A 26527-nucleotide genomic window follows, 5' to 3' on the forward strand; every position below is an offset into this window, starting at 1 on the left:
AATTTTTAAAGTGAGTGTATCTCGGAAACCGTTGGTCCAATCGCTTTTTCACCTTACAGTTTTCGATAGAACTAGTCGAGAACTATAAGAAACGCTACTCAGAACTACTCGGTACTCTCAAAAAATTTTCCGACGTTGGATTTCGAAAAAAATTTAAAGTTATAATTTTTTGGGAGTACCGAGTAGTTCTGATCGTAGTTCTGGACAGTTTTCGGCGAGTTCTGTCGAAAAGTATCAGGGCTCAAAGTGATTGGACCAATGATTTCCGAGATATACTTTAAAAATTGTTGATCTTCTGACAAATGTCGCTGTATCTTGCAAACCGTTGATCCAATCGCTTTTTCACCGTACAGTTTTCGATAGAACTCGTCGAGTACTATACGAAACGTTACTCAGAACTACTCGGTACTCTCAAAAAAATTTTCAAAGATTTCTACTCTTTTTTTAAAACTTTATTATATTTCAAAAATGTTTTTTATATATCAAGAACTCTAGGTATTCACAAAATAGTTCTGTTAAGCTGATCAGAACTATGCGATCTTGAATTTCGTTAAAAAGTTAGCACCCCATTTTTAAAAAATTATTAAAAAATGATTATGAAGTGCATATGTCATTAAAAATCATAGAGAACTTCGTATCGTCAAAAAGAAGCAGGAATTATCATCAGAACTATTGTATATAAAAATTAATTTTTCAAAAATTTTTAATTTTTTTTTATTATTCAAAAATTTTTTTTTAAATATCAGGAACTCTAGGCTATCGCAAATTGAAGCTATTAAGCCGCTCAGAACTATTCCACCTCGAAATTCGATAAAAAGTTAGCACCCCATTTTTAAAAAATGTAAAAAAAATGTTTATTGAGCGGAACTCTTGTTATTAACTATAGGGAACTCTTCGTCTCGTCAAAAGGAAGTGGGAACTCTAATCAGAACTCCTGAGTACTATAGTTGGGGTGCTAATTTAACATACCCCCACACATCAAGAGTAAAGTGCCTCCAAACAATCAGTACTAGCCAACTTTTTGACTTTTTCCGACAGTACTGCAATAGTTCCAAAGAAATGTGCAGATGTCAACCCGAGTACTCCTCGTTTAATATGTTTAAATAATTTTTTAAGTTTTCCGTTTGCACCGCACGTCAAGAGTAAAGTACCCCTAAACGTCCAGTACTGGCCGACTTTTCGACTTTTTCCGACAGTACTACAATAGTTCCGAAGAAATATACAGGTTTCGACGCGAGTCGAAGACACCTGCATATTTCTTCGGAACTATTGTAGTACTGTCGGAAAAAGTCGAAAATTCGACCAGTACTGGCCGTTTAGGGGTACTTTACTCTTGACGTGCGGTGGCAGCGCGCAAATCGAAAAATTGTTTAAACATATTAAAAAGGTGGGTAGTGTCACTAAAACCGATCAGGAACTGTAGTACTCTTCGAGTACTACAAAATGGCGCAAAAAGAATAATTTTTTTGAAAGTTGAGGTGCGTGCTCTTTTTTTAAAAATTTATTTAAAAATATTTAATGGCCGGTACTATTGTTATAATCGATCAGGAACTGTAGTACTCTTCGAGTACTGTGAGATTCCGTCATAAAAATCGGCTTTTTGAAATCTTGCGGTGCCACGCGAAGTTAGCACCGCATATTTTTTTTTTTTTAAATTTTTGGCCTAAATCAACAGTACTATTGATGAAACCTATCAGGAACTCTAGAACTATTGCGGGTGCAAGCAGTACTGTTATTAAAATTTCCGATTTTTAAAGTTGAGGTGCTAACTTCACAGAGACGTTATATCACACAAATCTTTATATTTTTTATGATTGGAAGAAATTCATTGAAAAATGTGTAAGACGGAATTAATATTTTATAAAAATTTTATTTTATTGTAATTTAGAGGTTAAATTTGCGGAAGCGAATAATCTCTGTCTCTATTTTTCCAGGGCAGAGTTGTTTGTACTGTCGTCAAAGATTCGTCAGATAGCTATAATAAACTTTCGAATTGAACGTTTGTGACAGCAATTTTATTCGGTAGCTTACAAATGCAGTATTGTCTTCAAGTATACGACTGTATTTTCCAACGTTCCGTGCCGTGGTTGTCACGATACCTCAATTATCTATACAGAGGGGACGAATAAAGGCTTATCCGTATTTCCCTGTCATGGAGTTGGTATTGACGTAATTTAAGCGGCAGCAATCCTTTGTTAGCGCTTTCACCACAAATTATTAATTCTGTTTGTTTGACGGTTTTTGTTTGTTAGCAGAAATTGACCGAAAGTGAAAAGAGGAAGCAGACAAAAAGTTCCGCCTTGTTAATTAATAATTTCTTAGGTTATAACTCAAAGAAGTTGCGAGACAGAGACAAAGATTATCCGCTTCCGGAAATTTAACCTTTGATTTACAAGCGTGATTTAATCTTGGAATTCTAATCTTTGAAAAGGAAATATATAATGAGAGTTCTAAGATATAAACCTGTTATCATATGTTTAGTTCCTAGTATATGCTTTATATACTCGTATGAGATAGTATATAGTATATAAGCAAATTATTATTTTTCAGGATTCTGGAGCAGGAGCACCGGTTGACGATGAGGATACTACAAGAAGTTGTAAAAGGTAAATTCGATTATTATCGTTAATAACTGGATTCATTAATACAATTAAATATTGATTCTTGCAATGAATTCTAGTAATAGTTTTATGATCTAAATTATTTCGAAAATTCATTGGACCAATTTTCATTAATTCAATGAACATTTTATCGTATTTGCGTATAGTTTTGGTATAAAGATATAAAAATATATATATATATATATATAAAATATAAAGACTTAACGCGCATTCTAAGTTACACATTATTTTGATGATGTGTGCTTTGCCCTAATCTTCAAATCTTCTTGCTGAGATCGAGACACCCTACATAAGCGGATACGTGTATCCAGCTTTGATGACGATAACATCGACTCGCAAGGCTGTATCATTAAGCGTATCGAGATTAGAGAAGTTTCCAAGCTCTCATCTCATATGCGATATATTTTCTGCTGATTTCCTCGTTTGTCAGCACATAGTTGCTTCGGCTATCCAGCTCGAAAAGCGCAAAATGAAGCGGAATTCAATGCGGGTGCGAGTTAATAAGTCGCGACAAGGATACGATATATTAAGCCAGACTAGCAATCTGTAGACTAACTAGTAGCATTCTATACTTAATGAATAATTTATTTTCGTTTTTCGACCATTGGCAGTAAGATTATAGGTTTTCATGATTATCGTCGATGTAATAAAATTCCTGTTACGGGATTCTTTTGCAAAAATTGCAAGAGATATTTCGAATTTTATTCAATTATTTTCTTGTAATTAGTTTCGCGGATATAAGACGATTTTATATAGATTAAGTTTTATCATCGGATATTTGAGATGCGCGAAGCGTTTTTATTGCATTAGCCGAGTAACGCCGTCGTGTTTTGCTATGTTTATATTCTCCGAGACAGGTATTGAGGTGTTACAACGATCGACGCTGGTTTTATCACTATGTGAATGGATATCTAATCTGAAATTAGTTTACTTTATGCATGCTTTCAAGATTTTATCTTTAGAATGTTTTGTTTAAACCCATTACATTACTAATGCATTATTTTCCAAAGCAAAATTTTCCATATTGAATTTAATGCAGTATAATAATAATGCAATCTTATATTAATAAAAATTATAATAAAAATATATATAATACTATATATTTTTATATTATAATTTTTGTCACTATAAGTTTGCAAATATTATAAAAATATATAAGATAATATATATATTGCTAATATCTTTAAACTATTATGTTTACTTATTTATAATAAAATTTTAATATATTATATTATGGACGATAGAAATTATTTTCATTATTTTAATTATTAATAATTTCTTTGAAAAGCTTCATGCACTTATTTACACTTCATTTTTCTGAGCATGGTTGCAAACATATATTTATTTTTTTTAATATATCCTTCTTTTCTGTTAAAGATATAAGGTAGTATTTTATATGAAAAAAAAACGTGTACTTAAAATGAGAGACTACGTTACATTTCTCGAGTTTTGTTAATCAACTTTTAATAATCTAACTTTTTATATAATGATATAAATAAAATCTACAACAGGACAATAAGTACAATGAACTTTTTATAAATTAATTTTATGGCGTCAACGATCGACGATCTCTTCCCGAGGCGAAAGGCACTTCTTCTTCGCGTGAGTATCGCGAATTCACGATTGATCGCGCTCTCGGAATCGTGTCGGTTCAACAGGAAATAACGCGAGAACACGGTGTTATTTAATCAACGACGAAAATGAGTTTCAATATTTCCTGGTGGAAGTACGTCTTCGCTTCCTCTTTCGAGTCGCTTTAACTTGCCTCATCCAACTTGTATTCCACAAAGGAAAGCACGATAATTTCTCCGATAAATTCACCGCGTGAATTTCTCGCATGCGGACAGTGTGATGCGTTTTCAATCTGCACCGCACTTGTGCATAAATGAACATGCACGCACGGGAAATCCCCACGGAACTCGCTGATTTACTCTCCTACTCGAGGCGGCTGCCGCGAGGAGAAGGCTTCGCTCTTAATCGTCTGACTTTCTACGGTGTGTTTGCGTAACATCTCGCTTCGTACGCCGATTGTAAAGTTACGCGGGAGACGTAATCGGAGTTGCTTCGTAGATGGAAAGAGGAAAAAACTATCCCGTCGCGCAAGCGGATATTAAGATACCCCTGCTCTAAACGAGGGTCGCGATCGTTACGAGTTTTAATCGCGGAGGATATTGCTACGGACGAGACTTCGAATCGTAGTGCGAATCCGATTTTTCACACAAATGACAGAACAGACGGAAAGCACGTAATTCCCACAGATCAGTCCAGGATAAACGGATTATAAATTGTAGCGGTAGGTTGTTTGAACAATTAAAGAGAAAGTTTCTTCGATAAAAATAGTGATTTTCAATAGCCTCAATTCAATAGATTGAAAATAAGCGGATAAGTCTCACGGAAGTAGATAGACCGACAGTGAAATCATATTGTTCGGTTAACTTCAAACGTGGATCTCACCTTAATGCACTTTTCACTTGGAGTTTCGATAATATTAAAATACATATGTAATATTAAAGTGTTATACATATAGAAAACTATACGACAGACAGTGATCTTTGTTAAGAAAAAATCGATTCCAAAATTGATAAAAAAAGCTTGTTAGTCTGAATTGTGATACAACCAATCTTGAACGTCTGTGAAGCTGGCCCCTCATTGTCAAAATTTTGAAAAAATAAGCAGAGTTCTGGTTGCCCCCCGAAGAGTTCTAGAGTTCTCTATCAAATTTAGGAAGAGTTCTATTGATTAAAGCAGCGAAAACACCATTTGAAATTACGGGGGGACCAACTTCACGATTCTGCAACTTTGAAGAGCTATAACTTCTAAACCGTTCATTTTAGCACGTTGGGCTATAGAGGACAATCGATAGAACTCTTTGGGGGGCTATCAGAACTCTCAAGAAAACACCGAATTTCCAAAATTTTTTTTTAAAGAAATTCAACAATCTGATACGAGTTCTAGTAGCCCCCCGAAGAGTTCTAACGATTATCCTTAACAATCGATGCTCTAAAATCAATATTTAAAAAGATATAGTACTTTGAAGTTACAGATTATTAATTTTTCCAAGTCCACAGACGAAAAATATTCTTCTCTTCCTAAATTTGATAGAGAACTCTAGAACTCTTCGGGGGGCAACCAGAACTCTGCTTATTTTTTCAAAATTTTGACAATGAGGGGCCAGCTTCACAGACGTTAATCTTGATCGGAATAAATGCGAATTGGCAATTTTCAAAATTGTTAAGTAAATATTTTTTATTGATATTTTGCATTGTATTGAGTGTACAAAATCACCATTGTTTTCAATTTTAGTTAAAGTACTGTATTGGTTATCAGTTATATCGATGTATCGCGAATCGTTATACGCTTTCTGCTTATTTTGTTTCTGTGTGGAAAAGTCGATTTGTAGGCAATCAACGTCGTAATACAATACCCTCAATTCTTGCTCCTGGCAGAACCGATGGCCGCTCGCTATTTTTGGCTAGATTGTTCGCAAGGCATTTCAACAGGGCATGTATCCGATACACGACCTTTAGTTCGGCTAAAGTTCAAGCTGCCAATACGAAGTCGTGCGGTGCTCTTCTGTTAGGGAATAATGTTGACTTAGTGCAATGTAACAAAACTATTAAGTATTAAAAGGAGCCATAATGAAAATTTCCGTTACCTAACAGTTTGTTTATTCTATGCCCCAATACACTTACATTTATTCATTAATGCATTCGTTAACGTTTAATATATATATGAAAGAATAGTTTAGTAACATATTTTTATTTATTATATGGTACGTCAGATTTATGACACATAAAAGTCACGATGTTATTTTTTAAAAATTATTTTTGTTATTACGAAATATGTAGTAATGTTTCACTATTGAAAGTTGAAAGAAACTTTTTGCAAAACATTTATCAACTGTTCTTACATTTTTATATATTCACGATAATAAATTATTTATCTAATTTAAGTTATTCTAACAAAGGTCTTGATCGAAAATCTCTCAGAGTATTTTTTTAAATTCATTATCTTCGATAAACAAATTGCGTAAACGTGTCAATTACAGAACATAAGTAGTGCCAAAAGTAATTAAACTGATGTCGTGGTACTGATTCAGATTTATAATTGTAATTAAGTTCAGATCTTCTCGTCGTAAGAAACAGGAACGCTTAGTAGAGTTTCTATTGTAAAAGAAATTTAGTAGGTATATGAGAATTTTATAATAAGCAAGCGAGATGGACTTATGTTTACTTAAAATTATATTAACATTTTGCTTGTCAGTAAATGATATTATATTCTTCTTTCAAATATTATCAAAAGCCTTGGGTTTATGTTAATCAATTTAAATAACTTTAATTTAGCAACTATAATACTTGAATGCGAATTTTTCGTATTTAGAGTAACACGAGAATAAATTTTACTTTAAAACAAGTAAATAGCCTATTTTGGGCACGTGTTTTCTATTCTTGTACGAATTTGGGTAGTCACAATAACAAATATTCATCCGAATGTAATTTATTTTACGAGCGTCTCGACGACAATACAACAACATGGTTTACGACGTACTTTCACGTTCCGTGTGACCTACCATAGATTTAGATCCCGACCGCAAACTCATTAGTATCCGTCATGGAGTGGACGTTGCTCTATCTGCGTCCGGCGAATCTCCATAATTTTCTGCACGCCTCCTTGCCTTTTGCCACGAGAAAAACTTCGATCGCTCGTCATAAGAAAAAGAAAGGGACATCCGGTGTTTACGGTCAATCTATGCGAGTGGATTGATGCCCTTAATTTTCATAGTCACCTGATGGCGCTTGCCAGGTTAGCCAACGGACATGTACAATCGTTGTAACTATACCACAGTTATAGAAATTGCAATATCTCGTTGCTTTGAAGGCGTTATCTCCAATTTGCCTTTACAATGCAATACTTGTATAGAATTCCATGCTTGTCAACACGCGTTAACGGTCGAATTGGAAAAAGCGAGTTAACGCTCTACCAATCGTCACGTTTTAAAACGTTTGTATATGCTCCTTAAATATCACACACTCCGAGCAGAGAGAAGCTGGAGCTCGTAAGAAGCTCTGACGACCTGCTCTCGGGGCCTGAAGTCGACCGAGGCGGTCTACCTTGAACGGGATTCTTGGTCGTTCGTAAATTTCACTAACAAAGAGTCACGAGACTCGTGAGGATAATAGCCGGATATACACGTATTTTCTCTCGCTAACGTGGATAATACCGCATACACGCTACTTACTCGTTTTGCAAATTCTGATAGTTTTTTTTTTTGTACGAGGGAAATAAATACGGCAAATAATACACATTATTTCCTGTCTGTATTTCTTATTCTGTTTTTAACTGTGTACTTTCTCTCCAGTATCGATAGCTTAGGTATTATGATAGCTTTCGAAACAGATTCGATATCATCATTATAGCGTTATTATTCTACGAATTGCATGATAAATACTATATGTGATACAGAAACTTTTCCTTTTAAGATTAATAGCATATTCTTTTGCAATTTATTGTTTTCCTGTGATATTAGGTTCTAACATTTGAGAGACAAATGTAAATTTAATATAAATCATAAATTTTATCCGAAATTGAACTAACGCAAACTTATCTCTTTTATTAATATTTAAGTGACTATTAAATAAATGTAGTTATTAATGAATACATATTTTTGCTTTAAACATAATTCTTTATAGTATTTATTGATTTACTGAGTTTTTCAAGAGTTTCGTATGAGATATGTAACCCTGAACCATATTTCGGTCAAGCATTTCGGGCGAGCGCGAACAATGCGGTCTTGTGCAATTTGAGATTGGATCACGCTCCGAAACTTGCTAATTAGTTTTTGTCTTACGACATATCAAGCAATTGTTCTTAACTGAGTTCATAAAGAGTCTCACGCAAAAATCTTTTTGAGAAGATATGAAATTATATTTTATAATGGAGTATATTTTCGTTTAATTTTAATAAATTCATTTTTTAATTTATAAAATTTATATTTCTAATATTTAGTTAATAATATTTGTGAATCTCTTTTATTTTAAATAATATTATTCATATCTCTTTTTATTTAACATTGTTACATACTTTTTAATGTTTTTATATTTATTTGTGTAACAAAATACTACGACATTATTATCTAGCTGTAATATTTTTTAATTATCGTTTGCATCTTTTTGAAAAAAAGTAATTTTGAATAACAATATTCAAATCGAACAAATATCCGTTGCACGAAAGAGCGATAATTTTGATGCATCCTGTATACTTACTATATCGCTTACATTGCCTCGTTGCATCTGGTTATTTACTCGCATGCACTTTTTACGTGTAGATCGACACGAGAAAGAAAATCTATTCAAGGGAACAGCATATATATAGATAGTAATACACATTAGTCAATATTTTAGTGCATTTCAAATACCTGTTTCTACCAATGTAGATAGTTTAATTTTAATCTTGATTGGACTAACTCTTCATCAATTTCTTATTTCTAGTTTTAAGAATTAAAAAATGAAGAAGAAGTTGAACTCACAATGAGATTAAAGTTAATTTACGTTTTGAACGGGCAGTTATATACATATAATCTCTATTATACTCATAATAGACGTTTACAGTTTAAAAAGAATTTTTTTAACTACATATGCCACCTGCAATACGTTTTTCGCATGATATCTCTTTTTCTCTTAACGAAAGAATTCTAAAAGATGACAGCTCGTGAGACCCCGAATCTCAGGGCCCATCGATCGTCGCGCGCGGATGCCTGTTTCAAGAAGCTCTTGAATAATTCATGCACGACTATGCGTCCTCGTCGTCGGTCAGTCTGGCGCGACTGCAGTAATCCCCTTTCCTTCTGTAAGCACAATGTCTGGTCTGAGGCTTCATAAAAAAAAAAAAATCGCGCTATAATCGAGATGTTGTACATTACCCTTCTGCACTTCTCACATTGCTATTTTCCAAGCAAGGAATATAGAGAAGAAACTAATGACAAAATTGACGTCAGCCGTTACGAGACGACTAGTCTTTATTTTTTCAAAATTACCAAGTGTTTTTTCATACACACGCATGGTAGTTAGTTTGATAAGTCCATGTAAAGTCTAAAATATAGCACTACCAGTATTTTCTGATTTTTTGCAAACCACGAAACTTGATCGATTCAAATGAACGCTAAACACAAAATAATAGATCTATGTCTCTGAAATTTGGTGTGTGATCCTCCAAGAGTTGACGAATACTATTGTAAAAATAATCTCAATATATACCGGTATTATATTTTAGACTTTGCATGGACTTTGCATTATTAAACTATCCTCGTATATATTCAATCTAAAAAGGAATTAATTTCGTCATGAGTTTATCTTCAATAAATAAATGATAAAAAGTTACAGCTTTCTGTTCCAATATTATGATATATAATATAATAGATAGAAATGAAATATATCTGGCTATTATTAAAATTACAATGTAATATAAAGTTTTACTTTTGCGTTTTAATAATATCTTTCTATGCACGTTAGCGCAGAGTATTTTTAGCAACGGCAATAGATAAAAATTGATGTGGCTACCCTTTGAACTTTCCGCTACTTTTCCCCGTTAAGGAGATTTTAATTGCGCGCTCATAAGCGGTATTACGCACTGTTACTCTAACCACGATGAGGTAACAGCGTGCAATGAAGCACTGTATATTTACTGAGCAGAACAAACCTCCATTATGTATTCTATGTTAAAGTCATTTACTTTAAATAATAACTTACACTGTGATTAAACATGATAAACGTTGAATTATCTTTTTATATGTACATATATATGCATTTTTAATATATCAATTGTTTGATGTATGAATAATTAAAAACTGCGTTTAAACTTGCGTGGATTTACGTGATAAAAACATAGTAGATTTAAATGGTTGGATGCATCGTAAATATCAAGCAAAAAATAGCATCGAGGAAAGACCGGAAAGTGCAAAGGGGAAGGGCTTCAATCTCAAGGGCGAAGAAATAAAAATATCGGACAGAATTACACTTTTCTTTCACCTACCCTCTCATTGTGCTCTTGTGTTATTTACATAATTGCCCTTGAGATTCATCCCTTCCCCTGCACTCTCTCTTCCGGTTTTTTTCTCGTTACTATTTTTCGCTCGGTGTTTATCTCTCGTATCATAGGATAGGTATGAGGTATATCGATAAGCGTTCATCAGTTTTCATTGATAAGCACCTTCTCTAGTGTTATTTACTCAGCAAACAGAAGAAGTGAAACACAAATAAATAATATTTCTAAAAGTACGGATTACTTTATTAGTTTCTTTAATTTACTTATTCTTATTTCTTTGTACTGTTTGAACTTGATAAAAATATCTATATTATAAATTATACTTAACAAAAATAAGATATATTTAATGATATATAGGTATGTATGTACGTGTAAAAATATTTGTGAAAATAGATTTACTAGTTTATGTTACAGTGTTAGATTTCATTTGACACGAAAGACAGATTTATTTTCTCGATTCCCTGAAGATCGGATACTTTCGCTGGCGATTACGTGCCTTTCCATTCCAATCTTTTAGATAGACTCTCTTTTCTCGACAGAACCGAGAATACGTCAACAAGAGATAAAATGAGTTGCGGGTTCGTTAGACTCATTTGTCATCCTTCCTTAGCCTCTTGATGAGAACGTAAAAAGTGATATGACATGTATCGTGGAGATTTTCACATCGCGTGTCTCAACGCAATGTTATGCACGCACTATTAGCTTCTTGCAAAGGATGTGGATACTAGTATGAAAAGTTTCAAAAGGCACGAAGATCCGCTGAATAAAACAATTTCTGCGTACTGGAAAGACACTTAATTTTCATTTCTTTGGAATAAGATTTTATTTTTTTTTTTTTAATGAGATTCACACTCTGAAAAATTTAGAGAGCAGTCAATTTTGTTTTGTGTGTTTGTAGTTTTATAATTGCAGTTCTATAATCATTGCAATTTATCCATTGGTATTAGTTTTTAAGTTATGATGGACATCATCTTTGATATTGCAGAAGATTGCGGAAATCTATCATTCGCAATTAAAAAGATTCTGTAAAAATAAACCTTTAACTTGTCTTGCTTGTTATAGACTGAATTTTCTTTATATTCCTACATATTATTTAGATTCTTACGTGATTCTTATTATTAATATTTTTTATAGACCTTTACAACTATGGTATCCAATTTATATTTCTCTAAGAAAGGTAGCGAAGTTGAAGCTATTTATATTTTAAGATACCAGCGTGTCGATTGTAAATAATTCTATCGAAAAATAGTTCGGGTATAAACTGTGTAAATTTATTTAATCGGGACTCACCTTTATCGGGAATTCCTGAATAGTTTTTGTTTATCATGCGAGACAGATGGATTCTAGACTGTCGTCCTCTGCGAGATTTCTCTGTGAACGTATTAGCGTTTATACGGTGTTCACTCGCGTTTTGCATGGATGAGCTAGCAAATCGGAGCAAACATATACATATACGTACATATGACAATCGCAACGAAGGTCGATGCACTGATGATGTCAGCTGACATGTGTATGAATAACGTGACATCTCGGCATGCGTGGCGCTTATCACGAATGCAACTATGCTGTTCTATGATCCGTGTAAACCTTGTATCCGGATATTTAGAATTCGTAAATATCTGTATATACTTGATGTATTTTGAAATAATTATAGAATTCAGTATCTAAATCTCAAATATCTTCTTTGAGAGTTTTTTATTCAATAATTCTTATACATGTATGAGAAATTTAATTAAAAAAAAAATTTTAATAAAATTTATCGAAATCTTATAAATTATTAATTAATTTATGCATAACATAATAATATATGTATAATAATAAATATTAAATACATAATCAATATCAAATCAATATCCATTTAATACTTATCTCTATACATAAATATTCATAACATGACTTTCAAAGACCTTTAGCGGCTTATTCTTTCACGCCGCGCTAAAAGATCTGATAGTTGGGCCATTCCGAAAAGAGTTATTGAGAGGAACAGAGAGAATTTCTCCCTGGTTTTACATCGTTGATATGCATGACATAAGAGTTCGATGCACTATGAATATTGATGTTATTCCTCGCATAGTTCGTCGCGCATTAGTAAGTCTTCTGCATTTGCTCGCAAATTATACGCAAAATGTTCGCGTGAAGAGGACTAACGACTGTTATCATATGTATCCGATATACACTCGGATGTAAATAAAAAAATAATATATTAATAGCATCGAGATGCACCGCGAAGTCATTTTACTATCTTACAATCTTAGATACAACGCGACCTAGTTTCGTCTACCCTACGGGTATGTAACCGCAATTTCAATCATACGAGACCGGACTGGTTGACGCAGATGATTAATGCGTCGCATGCGCTCCCCTTGACAGTGAAAAAATTGAGAAATGATTCGTGTAACGAGATCTCGAAGGAACGGTCTACTAGTGTATAGGATGGTACGCGATGAGTCACTGTTTGCAATAGGATAGTTGAAGTCGTACTATTAAGTAGAGAAAAAGAATCTATATTTTAATGACGGGGTGTAAAAATATTTATATTTTAATGATCGTTTATAGAAAAAATGTAGATTCGCATTAGATCATCTTTTAAAAATATCTATTACTTATTTCTAATTATTGTAGCGAAAGTATCAGATATAAATCGATTAATGTTTAAATATATAATTAATTGTTCTAATTTTTATTGTTTATTGTAAATCACAGCTGTTCTTAATATTGTACTCGTTATTTTATAAACGAACACTTTCACACACATACACGCGAATTTGTTATAAACGGGACATAAAATATTTAAAACGTTTCCATTTTTTGACTGAAAAATCAGTTATCATTGCAGTTGTCAAGTTAACAATTAATCGAATATATATCTAGATCACTTCATTGTATATAGGGTACATATAATGTATTATAGAAACAGCAATAGTAACTGGTGCAGTATGTCAATGGTGACAGATGTTTATTGTAAGAAAATAAGAGCATTATACTACATTTTTTGAATTGTATTTTTATGATACTATTCCTAGAATTTTTCATATCGTGTGTGTGTTATTGTGTATATCTTTAAAGGTCGATTGAAAACGTTGATCTATCTATTAACCGTTGCTTGACGACTCCGTATGAATAATCGATTTCAGAAGGTAGAAACATTCGACTCTTATCGATTGAATATCATGTCTGGTAGAAATGTCTTTCATTATTTGATTCGAATAAAAGTAGGATGTTAGAAATCTCAGTGAACTTAGCTATTGATCGCTGGAAATCTGACGAATGGATAAGTCCTTGTAATAATGGAAATAAGAAATGCGTCTCTATTTGCGAATCTCGCGATTAGAATGCACTCGCTGCCTTTTGATCTGTTTGTGCGACTGACTATCATGCCCTTAGGCGCTGTGCAATTGGCTCTCTCGTTATGGACAATTGCTATAATACCATACATGCGTCGTGTAACACGCAATACATTTCTGTAAATACATTCGATGGCATAATGTAATAACTCTGAGGTGAGATGGCTCGCTGATTAAAGACTACTTTGCGCCATTATACCTAGTTTATATACGATGTTCTTTTGCTAGGTTAATATCTTTATACAAGTACGATAAAGCATTTGAAATAGAAGATCGAGATAGATACGATGTTGATTGACGTTGATGCCGTTGCCTTCTAAATTACACAATTTAAGAGACGTTCATTGCCTTCGTCTACCAAGTACTATATATCTTTCACACATATTTTAAACGATATGCACAATGAGATCTAATGTTTTTGTACGTCTTTCATAAAATTTATGTAACACAGTCGCGTGTAGATTTACAATTTGTGTTAAACTGAACTTATGTTATTTGTTTCAAATTTTTGTCCACCCAAATTTTTGTGTTAATTTAACACGAGGTGAATATGTTGGAAAGTAACATAAAAATTAAGTAAAAAATTTAATACAAAAAATGTAATACTTTGAATTAAGAAAGAAATTATATGGAAGCATATATTTCTTCATATAACTCTTCATTAATAACACCGTGAATAGGTATATTTGTAGGTACAATACACATACACATGTATCTGAAATGTTCAGGCTAATGATTTCACGAGGGTGAAACGCATGACGGCAAATCATCAAGGTCTTCTCGCGTTTTCTGTAATTACTTCATTCTAAAAACTCAAGGAAAAAATTGAAAACATCGACTGACAAGCTGCTGTGATCATTAATAATACGATGGCACGTTAATTAAAGGAATTAACGTAAATTTTGTCATTAAAACGTCGTTATTAATTGAAAACACCGTGCTCGAAACAGGATCTTTTAAAAAAAAGATTAAATTTTATAGGACTCTTAAAAAAAAAATTACATGCATCACAGGGGATTTTTTTAAAATAAAAGAAGATTATATCACTCTCTTACTTAAAAAATAATACATTTGTAAAAATATAATTTTTATAGTTATTATCATGAATAAGTTAAGTAAATATTATTTTATCATAAAAAGTAATCTGACTTAACTCAGTAAAAAAATTGTTAAGATTGTTACGATTAAAAAGAGGCGGTTTAGAATATTATTAAAATCGTCACAACTCAAAAAGATAGTTTTTAAAAATGTTATTTTATCATGTTAAGAATACGTTCTTTTTTACGATATTATCTGATTAGTCAATAATTTTCTGTCGAGTCTAAAAAATATTCTTTCCTGGGAAATTTAATTTCTTACTCACTTTTGGAGTAAAGGAACGGTACACGTACATATGTATAAATCGCACTTTGCGATATACACAATGAAAATGTGTTATACGATGCCGGTTTGGTACAGTGAAACTCTTCTCCTCGTTGCGGTGTGTGCGGCGCCTTCTCTCGATCGACCGAGAAGCCGCTACGGGTGTACGCGAGGTCGGATGGTGGGGCGTCGGCCGGTAGGAGTGAAGGGAGAGGGAGACGAGGAGCCTGCGCGCGCGGTGCGCCTGCTCCGGGGCTTCAGTTGTCTCCAGTTGCTTCGCGCATTCGCGTCGATGAGAGTCGTCCGCGTGTCGGTACGGCGTGAAACGCCTCTCGCTTTCGCTCGCGCGGATGCGTGACCTGTCGCGCATCGTGAACCCGGCGCGAAGTGGAACAGTGCACCCGGAGTCGCCTTTGTCGCGACGCGCGCCGGTCCAACCGACGGGGACGATGTCTCGGGGATACGCGGCATCGTTCTGAACCGCCGTCTCAAGGCGACGTCAGAGCGCAAACCGCGTTTTAATGTTCCGCTGCTTACGAGACGAGTGCCGCGGTGAAAAATTGATGGAGTCGAGCGGTTAGCCGTCGAGTGCGCGGAGTGTCCTGTGAACTGACTTCGATGGTCTTCGAAAATATCGAGATGAGGAACCCTGCGGGGTTCCTGCTCGAAGACGCCAGGCACGGATACATCCAATACATTAGGTATGTTTCTTTCGTCTGTAATGTGTCACGCCGCATATTTGTTAAAGGATGAATTGGCACTAATCCTAGTTAATAAAACGCTCGTTCAAAGGATTGGACACCAATTAGAGGATGTTTTATGAAATCGAGGTTTATTTATAATACGTTATGACAATGACTGTGATTTAAAAAGAGACGTTGAATTATTCATCCGAGATGAGATACACTTTAGAGATCCCATTGAGTCTAGCCATGAGATGACAAACATTTTTGGTTCCGTTGTGTTTGTTAACTTGAGTAAATAAAACAATACGTTTTTGTATAGACTCTTGAAATTCAAAAAATCGGTTATCAAAAGGCAAATGAGAGTATGGCGTTGTTATTGTTACGCAAATCCAATAAAAATAGATTTCTTCAAAATCAATTTATTCAAAAATTAAATCGAACGTTTCGGTTCATTTTGAACCTTCCTCAGCTAATGTTGTATATTATTCAATTAAACATCAATTCAACTTAAAATGATCCTTGTAAGGCATGTCACATCAAATTGCTCGATGAGATGTTCCAGTTCTCACAAGAAACACAATAAAATCCAATCTCGAATCGTTCATTTTAAATAGTTATTAGTTGTAATAAATTAGAAGGTGCCATCGAAACTTAGTATTTCACTACATTAGACGAAAACTTATGAAATCTTAACTCTACTGTGGCAGAAAGTTGACAATTTGGAATAAATAAGATACTATAAGTTAGAATGAGATAGCATATATAAAAAGAGACAATACATATTTTTTCATCTTGTTTGACAAAATTGCTCATGGCCAGACTCTTATTATAGGAGGGTCTCTAGATGAACCAAATGGTCAATGTACAGTGGCCCGAGTGATAAGAATGTCGCTCCGGGTATGTGTGAATCGTTGCAAAGTTCATTCTACAAACTGAACAAAATTGCCAAATTTTTATATATATGTATTTATTTTAGTAGTATTCTAATTATATTTACTTGTAGTACCTAAATAAATATTTACTCCATTAAAAAGAATACTTAAATCAAATTAATGGTTCTTATAGAAAATAAATATATGTTTACATTTAGAAAATATTTAGTTAGTATTGTACAAATAAATTGTTTATTAAAATTTTATAAATTTCTTTTTTAATTTAAATGACTAATTATAACTTTGTAAGTAGTTGTCGTTGTAAGAACTGACGAATTAGAGTCGAATATTTTCCTTATATTTTACTGTAATTGATTAATTCTTAGTTTTTACAACTATACTTACGCAGTTGTAGAATGAGTTTAACTTTCACGGCGCAGTTTATTGTCAAATGCGTATTTTGAGTTTTTACGAGCATACCAAATACGCTATGCAAATTGATCCCATCGCAGAGACGCTAAATATTTAACAACGCGCATCATGATTTACGTTACAATGTCCGTTTCTTTGACGATGCTCCCGGTCTTAACCACGTCAGTGTTTATTTATGTATAACTGCCAATATTGCTACTGATACAAGCAGTTGTGTAAATAGAAGTATGCAATAAAAGCGTGTTCGGAACTTTCATACTTGACACTCGATTGTTATCAATTAATTATTTCTAATGAATTTTTAAATGTCTTGTTTTAAAAAATACTTTTTATAATTTCTTGATCGCGGTGTTTATATGAAATGTTTTTTATTTTGTTTAACGTAAACACTTACATTGGCATGAACTTTCTACTTTAGTAAATTTTAAAGAAGTTCTATCTTTTAAAATAGAAAGTGATTAGAAATATGGTATTATCTAACAAGTTTCATTATTGCCTATACAATTTTATCAGAAGAAATTTTAAGACAAAGTGTCTTTTTGTAGATTTATGAAGGAAGTGATACATTATTTTAATTTGAGAAGAAGATATCAGTTTGATTTTACATAAGGGACGAATGAATAATATAATAACGTAACAAATTGAGATCAGCATGTTTAATGTAGCGATAAGAATACGGACTTCCTGTATATGTCACATATATATACGTAACGCCGGATTGCGTTGTAAAACGAAGCCGTAAATCAAGTGTCATTTTCAAAGTACAGTAAAACGGGTATCGAATGATCATTGTTCGCACGATAGGAGACCGCGTGAACGATCTAATCCAGAGGGACGATCGATAATACGCCTTAATCCTACCAGCGTAGCAAAGTCATTGCTCATTTTGCAGCGTAAGCTTAAAAGATTATTGCGGATTATAACGGAAAATTCCTTTGGGTGCAAATCCGTATCGGACACCAAAAGTAATCACGTACGTTGGAGCAATCGATTTTAATAAATTATTTTGCAAGGATGACGTCACTTTCAAATAATAAAATATTGATGTCCGTGAATTGATTTAGTTTTTAAAATGCAACTAAAATGCCGACATGAGACGAGAAAAAAATATTTGATTACCTTGTTTATTAATATCAGCTTGAAGCAATATATGTATATTAACGACTTATAAATAGTCTCGCAAATAGTGCATTAAGATATTAATTGTACGTGAACTGAAGTCTTACAGCATAACATTTTAATCTTTTATGTAGATGTTATTAAAAAATATTTTCAATTAAGTTTATTTCCTGCTGGAATTTTACTCTATTGCATTGCTTTTTACTATTAGAGATCTTACCGCGAATGATGTCAGACCTCGGCCGTAACTGTAGACCAAAAGAATCATTTACAACTTCTTTTTAACTATATTTTTCGCCGTGAACTTTCTGGTTGACCGACAATTACTTTGCTAACCGTTAGGAAATAACGGTTTTCAGAAAACAACAAATCTTGTTTTTCTCTCTTTTTTCCCTCGATACACATAATAGTGATATCTTCTTTCTGAAATATCAACAACGTTACATTACATTTAATTAACTGTCTGTTGCATGATGTGCCATACACAGGATGTATTTGATCAACTGCACTTGTTTATGACGATAGATATTATAGAAACAATTAAATTAGACGAGAGTGAATTCAATTCAACAATTGGTAATGTCTGATAATAATTTTTCTATGTTTTTTAATATATCGATTCAATAATTACTTAACAATAAATCTAATTATTATTATTATTAACTACGTATTTCAAAGAATAAAAGAATAAAAACAAAGCAATGACCCTTTTCTGAACATACCGATGTATGTCTGTTATTAGTCAAAGGCTTTCTTCGCTTAATTGTTTTGTTTATCGGTCGATTCTCAAGTAATTGAATTATTGTAAATCTTGGTTATGAAATATTATTACCTATCGTTAAAACAGAGTAATTGAGAATATATTATATTCTTTATAATATGGATATATTTTTTATTACCTTCTCAAATAATGGCTTTTATAAGCAATAACTCGTAGCTTTTCTCACGGTTACTGATTTATTTTCGATTAGTTCGCGTTTCTTTCGTACAAATATCTTTTTGCAAAAAGTTATTCTGCAATAAGAGTTAATTGAGAGATCAGAAATTACGCAGAAAAGATACTCCTCGTACCGTTAGCGATGGTCCAGTTTAAGATGGTCGGATACTTGGCAACGCAGCCTTCACCGGCATACGAACCGTATTCTTTGTTGTTCCTTTTTTTGAACGGCAAGGGTCTTTAACTGAACCTCTGTCTACTACAGAGTTCAGCTTATAATATGCCTACCTCGGTTAAGTATTCAGTCTGAGCAATTGCAATTGATTGTGATCAGTATATACAGCCAAAGAAAAAAATGTTATATAAATTAATTGAATATCCTGTATAAGTTGAATTGCAACGAGATTTATTTTTTGTTAGTTTATATAATAAATAAATACAACTCATGACAGAAAAAGCAGTAAGTAAATACGTATAAAATGTATATAAAATTTAATATGTTTATCATAATCGTGAATAATTAAAAGTTAATCGCATTGAGGTACAGAAGAATTTTCTATAAACAGGTTATTAATACGCAAAAATTCTACGAAAACATGTACCCGAATATCAGCGTGTCGGGTGTTAGTGGGTACCATGTGTTTTCTGAAAGCAGCGCTCCTTTGTCAGCATCAGCTGACTCGGAGCATCAGCTGCGCGCTTTTATATGTACGAAGTGTGAAAGGGAATCCTGATTATTTGTCAAGAGGGGTCACCATAGAAAAGAAAGTTGAATATCCATAACTATAGCTCAGAAACATTCTTTATATACTATGCGTGGTACGAATATTGCATATTTGAACGCAAAAAAGTTTATTTTATAATAGTTTTGTTGAAAAAAAATAATAATCATATAAAATATTTCTAAATGTTATTCAAAATTTTAGTTTACCAATTGGGGTATTTAAATTTTGTTTATATTAAATAGCAAAGTATATATTTCAGTAAAACTATTTTTTTTTTTAACAAATCATATTTTTCGATTATATATACGTTGTTATTAGCGACACAGATTTAGAATTGGATACCTATATAAATATTCAATTGCGTTTCTATGATAATCGTTCTAAAAATCTTTAGTTTGAATTGAGGATATAAAATTCTATTTATAATCTTATACGTATTAATACATATGCAAAACATTTGAACTTAGAATACACAAGTATTATGTATAAACTAATGATCATAATATATTCGTTACGTCAAAATATACGGCATGTACAGTTTGAAATAAAATTCTATTTTGAAATCTGATGCAGGTTATAGCCTAAAGTGAACTTAATAGGCTAATCGATAGGCTAATATAGAACAACGACAGCTCACGTGCCAGTTTCATATTGCTTCGTTAATCGGACGAGTCACGAGTATTGTTACACGATGTATCTCGAGATGAGTACAGACTATTGAGTTATTCTTATTCTAATCAGTAGCGGTGATTATAAATTTGCAATCGGACATGTGGTATCTCTATCAATAACCGTTAGAAAAAGGTAGCTTTAGCTCCCGTATTGCCGCAGCTGTCCTCTGTAACATTCTATCTCGGCACTGCTGCTAACGGGTCTCTCGTCGCTACGATATAAATCGTAGCGACGATTATTGCCGAGTAATCATTGGATCGAACAGTCGGTCTGTTATCTTCTTCTCTACGCGCGGACGATACTCTCGTGCACGTCGCCGATCGTAAATCAATACTTGCGTAGCCGTTGCGAATATTAAAGTCTCAGCCGCGAGACCGTTTGTGGGCACTCCACGGATTGATATTTATAACCGAGGAAGCTCGCAACGTCCACGTGATCTTCTTGAGATCATTAACTTCTCATTATGTAATTTCTAAGCGAAACGCCCATTAAGACCGTGGATTAATTCCATTGATGTGCGTAGCACCTTGCTATACGATGTGATTATGAAAAAGTTCGTGTATACGTCGGCCAGACAGAGTTGCGCTAGTGGTCCTTTTCTATTATAATAGCTGCAAAACCTACTAAAAATGACGATTAATTTTCCTTGCATCGTCTACGGAGACGCATTCTATAATAAAATTACAAAAGTGATTTAACGCGACACATTTAAGTAAGATTAACGTTCACTTATAATAGATTCTTTCAATCATACGAACTTCAGGCGCAGCAATACGTCTATAACGTTACTTGTCATAAATTTCTTAAATAATTAATTTCTTTGGATACGCTTTTTCGTACATATTACAATTTTATTGAATAAAGATCATAATTTTGCCATTAAAATGCATATAAATCATTCTTTAAACCTGGGCAACTTTCTTTGCCGATGAAGGTAATAAAATTGAAAAATAATTGATGAGCGATCATTATTAAAAGCAATCGTGATAATTCGTTCTTTTATAAGTTAACAAGCAGCTAGTATACGAAGTGGATTTTGTACACCTATATGAAAGATAAATCGGAATTCATAAATTATCGATAGATAATAATGCACTCATTATGTAACATCAATCGAGGAATTTTACGTATTACATATTACAATGCATTTGTGTGAAACTAATTAGACAAAAATCGTTTTGTGAAAACTTATAATCGTTATGGCATATTTGAACCTGAGGAAATTACAGTCATTAGATTCGATTGTCATTGATTGATGTAATCAATTGGTAATCAAATATGACGGTAACAGAAGATTTGTGCTGAGAAAAAGAGAGAGAGAGAGAGAGAGAGAGAGAGAGAGAGTCATTTGGCAAGTTATTACTTCAATTCAATACAATATAGCCGTTTCTAAATTTAACATTACATTCTTAATCAAATCTTGCGAAACGTTATTATCTTTAATTTTTTTTCATGATTATAATCTTGTAGTTTTTCGTGCAAGAATGCGATATGATCATCGCACACGCAAATCGATTATTTGTTTTAAATTCGTTTTGAAATTTTTAATCCATGATTTAAAAGTAAAAAAAACTCGTTACATAATATTTTATTATTTTGTAAGCGAATGCATTTTTTATTTGTATTAATTAAATGATTGATTTTAGATAAAAGAGATAAAACAGAGCGAGTATAAAAAAGAGAGAAAGATGAAATGAATTTAGTCGATTGCACAATAGTTAATTGCTTTTGAAAGCCACACAGTAATAATCTTAAAGTGATTATTCATGTTAATCTCGCAGATATTAATCGCAGATTAGCATAATCCACTTTTGCTGTCCCTTAATTTCTTAAGATCGTTCATTGCTTTTTGCTTTCGAATTGCTCAACGAATTGAGTCAGTCGAAACGCTCTGCCCACCCTGGCTTAAGGCTACTTTCCATCAATTTTCTGGACGGATACACACAATGATCTATCCGATTCGTTTATGTAGATGCAACTTTTGTCTGGATAGGTTTCATCTCGTAAAATCTGTTTTCATTACCGTTATTTCGGCTTGTAAAGACTTTCGCTTCGATGCACAGCGTTGATGGAAATTTTCTTTTTGTTAAGTCCATTTTTACTAATGTAAATTAATTTTAATCTTGATGTAACTGACTCTTTATTGTTTTCTGATTCTGAAAATTGGAACGAGAAGAAGTAAGTTAAACCGAGATTAAAGTTAATCTACATTAGTAGAAATTGATAAAAGACCAACATGTGCTTCGTTTTGCTTTGCACGTAATAAATCGGCAAGCTACTACTTTTCTTTAGCAAGTTAGCATTGTTTATATATAACAATGTTATTAAAAATCTTTTTAAAAGCTTTTATCCTTCTAAGACTCGGTTTCACCAATGTAAGATTAACTTTAATCTCAATTTACTCTTTATCTCTTTCTAATTTTACAACTTAAAAAAATAAATAGTAAATCAAGATTAAAGTTAATCTTTTTTGCATTGGTGGAACCGGGCCTAAAAGATTTATAGGACGTAATAATCGTTTTTCTTTTATAAGGATCTTGTTAAGGTCAATGACTTTTCGTAGCGCGTTTCATTGTCGCGTTCGATTATCGTTTCCACAGAATTGTACAGCAATGCGGTGTTGCTTAGAAACCGAGGCTCACAACACGGAAGTCGATATATAGCTCTGGCCACTATGTGATTGACAATAATGATTACGTTCCTAATCTTTGAGATAGTAGATCAAGGACGAGACGGGGATATAGATGAAATCAAATTTATCATTAAATAACATTTGCGCACGTTTATTTATATCTTATAAAGTGACAATCGACGCGTATCATGTTGTAAAACAACTATCGGTATTCTCAGAAATCTATTTTGAATTAATATTTCTTTAATCTGAAAATAACTCTGGAACATGGCTTTTTATTACTTTAATTTGACAGATGATGGATATTTATCTGTGGATAACAATTGAAAGTTTTCGTTATTATAAAAATTCTCGCTCTAATAAGTTTGACCAACTTCAATTTCCTTTACGTCAATCCTTTTTATCGATTCTCAGGATTCTGAACAAATAATAAAAATGTGCTTTTTATCGAATTCTACCTAGATTCTATTTTCCCAGAATTTTACTCGAGATTTATTTGCCAAAGGATTCAGATTAGGAATTATAAAGTCGCGATAAATAATAGTCTCTAATATTTCTTTGAAGAAGTGGCTTTTAAGTTAAAATTCGTTTTTAAAATATTTCTCAATAAATCTGATATATTCTGTATATACAGAAATTATCTACAGAATTTCCGCATTTGTGTGTAAAGTGCAGCAAATAATTGTTACACTGTAGAAATGTGCGCGAATACCAATAAAGCAATTCACATATACTTAGGTATGGAAAACATGGGTGAACTTCCTTTTTCACTGCGATAAGAGTTAATGTAGAACAGCTATCGGCATCTTTGCCCAGAAATGTTTAACACGCGCGAGTTGATCGGAAACAACGACACGTTGTTCACCTACACAGCGAAACTACTCTTTGCCTGACGGTTTGCGGCCTGTGCATAACTCATCGCGCTTTTAGTGGAATCACCGCTTCATCGCGTCATCTGCTTAGAACGTACTTTGTCATCTGACGATTGCGCAACAGCTCTCAACACCAGAGACAATATGTAATCGTGTCTGACCGATGGATAAAACTGAAGATAATGTTTGCAAGATGCAAATATAATGACAGAACATTGGAGGATTGCGTACCTAATCCGTGTATAATTCCCGATTTCTGTAGCCTTTGAAGTTGTTGCGGAATTTTAATTTGATATTAATGCGAAATTGTAAAAGTGAATAATATCGAAATGGAAAGATCTGTGAAATGATATCCCCAAATACGAATTTTGTTAATATCGGTACGCTGCAGTGTTAATCATATCTCAAGTATTTTCATCATCTATAATGCCATTTTCTGCGAACGTATTTGGCCATTAAACTCACAATTGCAGAACATAATTAGCCATTAACTAGCACTAAATTGCGCAATACGTAAAATTCACATGTAAGAAACAGAAGTTCTGCTGTTACACTTAAGATTCTCATTATGGGGACGTTTTTCGGAACGTCCCCATTTCAGAAATAATATTTCTTACAGTAATAAACAGTTACTATCTCTGTGGTTTTATAAGAATTATTTCTCTTTTTTAGACTCATTATCTTTTGTACTATTATGGGCGCATTACAAGCGTGCATAATCGGAAAATAAATCACGGCTGCCATGTGAGCTGAAACAATGCGAATTGAAGCAAAGCGTCTAGAGTTCTCTTAACATTTACGACACGTTTACTTTATTGAGAAATCTTTTGAGAACAGAAGGATTTTGTACAGAGAAAAAAAATGCTAATTTAATCGCGATTACTGTTGCTTACATACATTACGTACATTATTATTGCATTTGTTAAAATATTGAAGAATCCCACGCTACGAATTCTTTATCACTTTTAATCTAGACTAACAGTATGCTCTCTCTCTCTCTCTCTCTCTCTCTATTGTGTAAAATTAATATATTGTATAAAGCCTGAAAAAAATCATGTAATTTTTTATTTTTCTTGTTAGTCGTCTTTCTCGCATAGACAACAAGTAAAGAACAAAAAAGACACGAAAAAGAATAATACGAAACAAATTAGTTTTACTTTCCACCATATTTACTCCGGAATTAGGAGATCTTAATTGCCGCGTTGGAAAAAAACGAGCGTCTGTTCGTCAATTTTCCTTTGGACGAGTTCAAGCGAAATGGCGATTAACGTGAAACCGGTTCGGTTTAGCTGGGTTTCTTAGAGATAAAACTCACGATTCTCTTTGAAGCACATGTTCATGGGAAGACGACGCGCTCAGCTCTTTGTCACTCGGCCGTTCATTTCAAGTATTTCGCTGTCTCGCGTATTTCTCTAGTGGGTACTCATGCAAACTTACATGTTTAGATGCTAGGATGTTCTTATGTTATTATTTTTCATTTTTCTTTGAATAATCGCACAAAGATTAATGAATTTTATTCATGCTTTCTTTCAGATAAGTACGCGATTGACGATGAGTCGTGAAAGTTGCGCGACTAAATTATATGTCGGACTTTTTTATAATAATTTTAATTTTTTATTTTAATAATTCTAATAGTTCATCTAATAGCTTTTAATTTTATTATTAATCGAAATTGAGTTGTTGAAATCATTGATACTAATTGAGTTAGTACAATAGACAGTATGATATATAATGTAAAAATTATATCCAGTTTGAGTTGTTTATAATTATTCCTATAGGTCCATTGCGACTAATCAGTATACCATTAATTTGACTAAAACAATAAAGTTAAACGATTTAAACCAAGAAAATGTATTAAATTTGACTCAAATTTAGTTCATTATTTAATAAAAAAAACTTAGTATATTATGTACATTGTTTACTTCAAAATTATATTTACAGGAATGGATTGACTTACATTTTGACACACACGGAAAAAAAAGTTATTTGATTCAAGAAAGGTTGCCATTGTTCTTTCGATATCCAACAGTGTATATTAAGTCAGATTCAAATGAATCGAGCGTAAATAATTGCGAATAAATAGTTCGTTCGTTTGCTAGATCTCGATGAGACTTTACATTATAAGATGTACGTTATGGATCGTTAGGTACATTCCGAATGATCTTATTGACATACGAATCTGCCGATTTCTCGCTTCATGTGATCTTGTGGTT

General features: G+C 33.0%; 1 protein-coding gene across 2 annotated transcripts in view; it reads left to right on the forward strand.

Annotated features, from left to right (window-relative positions):
• The window catches only part of ssh (Protein phosphatase Slingshot), a 128671-nt gene that overhangs the window by 6863 nt on the left and 95281 nt on the right, over window positions 1–26527 (forward strand). The window contains exon 2 of one of the 2 annotated variants that reach the window (XM_018540612.1): window positions 2551–2606. In XM_018540612.1, the coding sequence (XP_018396114.1) occupies window positions 2551–2606 (56 nt within the window). Of the gene's footprint in view, window positions 1–2550; window positions 2607–16017; window positions 16069–26527 lie in introns of those variants that run through there. The other variant, XM_018540613.1, reaches the window with a different exon arrangement.

Source organism: Cyphomyrmex costatus, unplaced genomic scaffold (assembly GCF_001594065.2).
Source record: "Cyphomyrmex costatus isolate MS0001 unplaced genomic scaffold, Ccosl1.0 scaffold254, whole genome shotgun sequence".
NCBI lineage: Eukaryota > Metazoa > Arthropoda > Insecta > Hymenoptera > Formicidae > Cyphomyrmex > Cyphomyrmex costatus.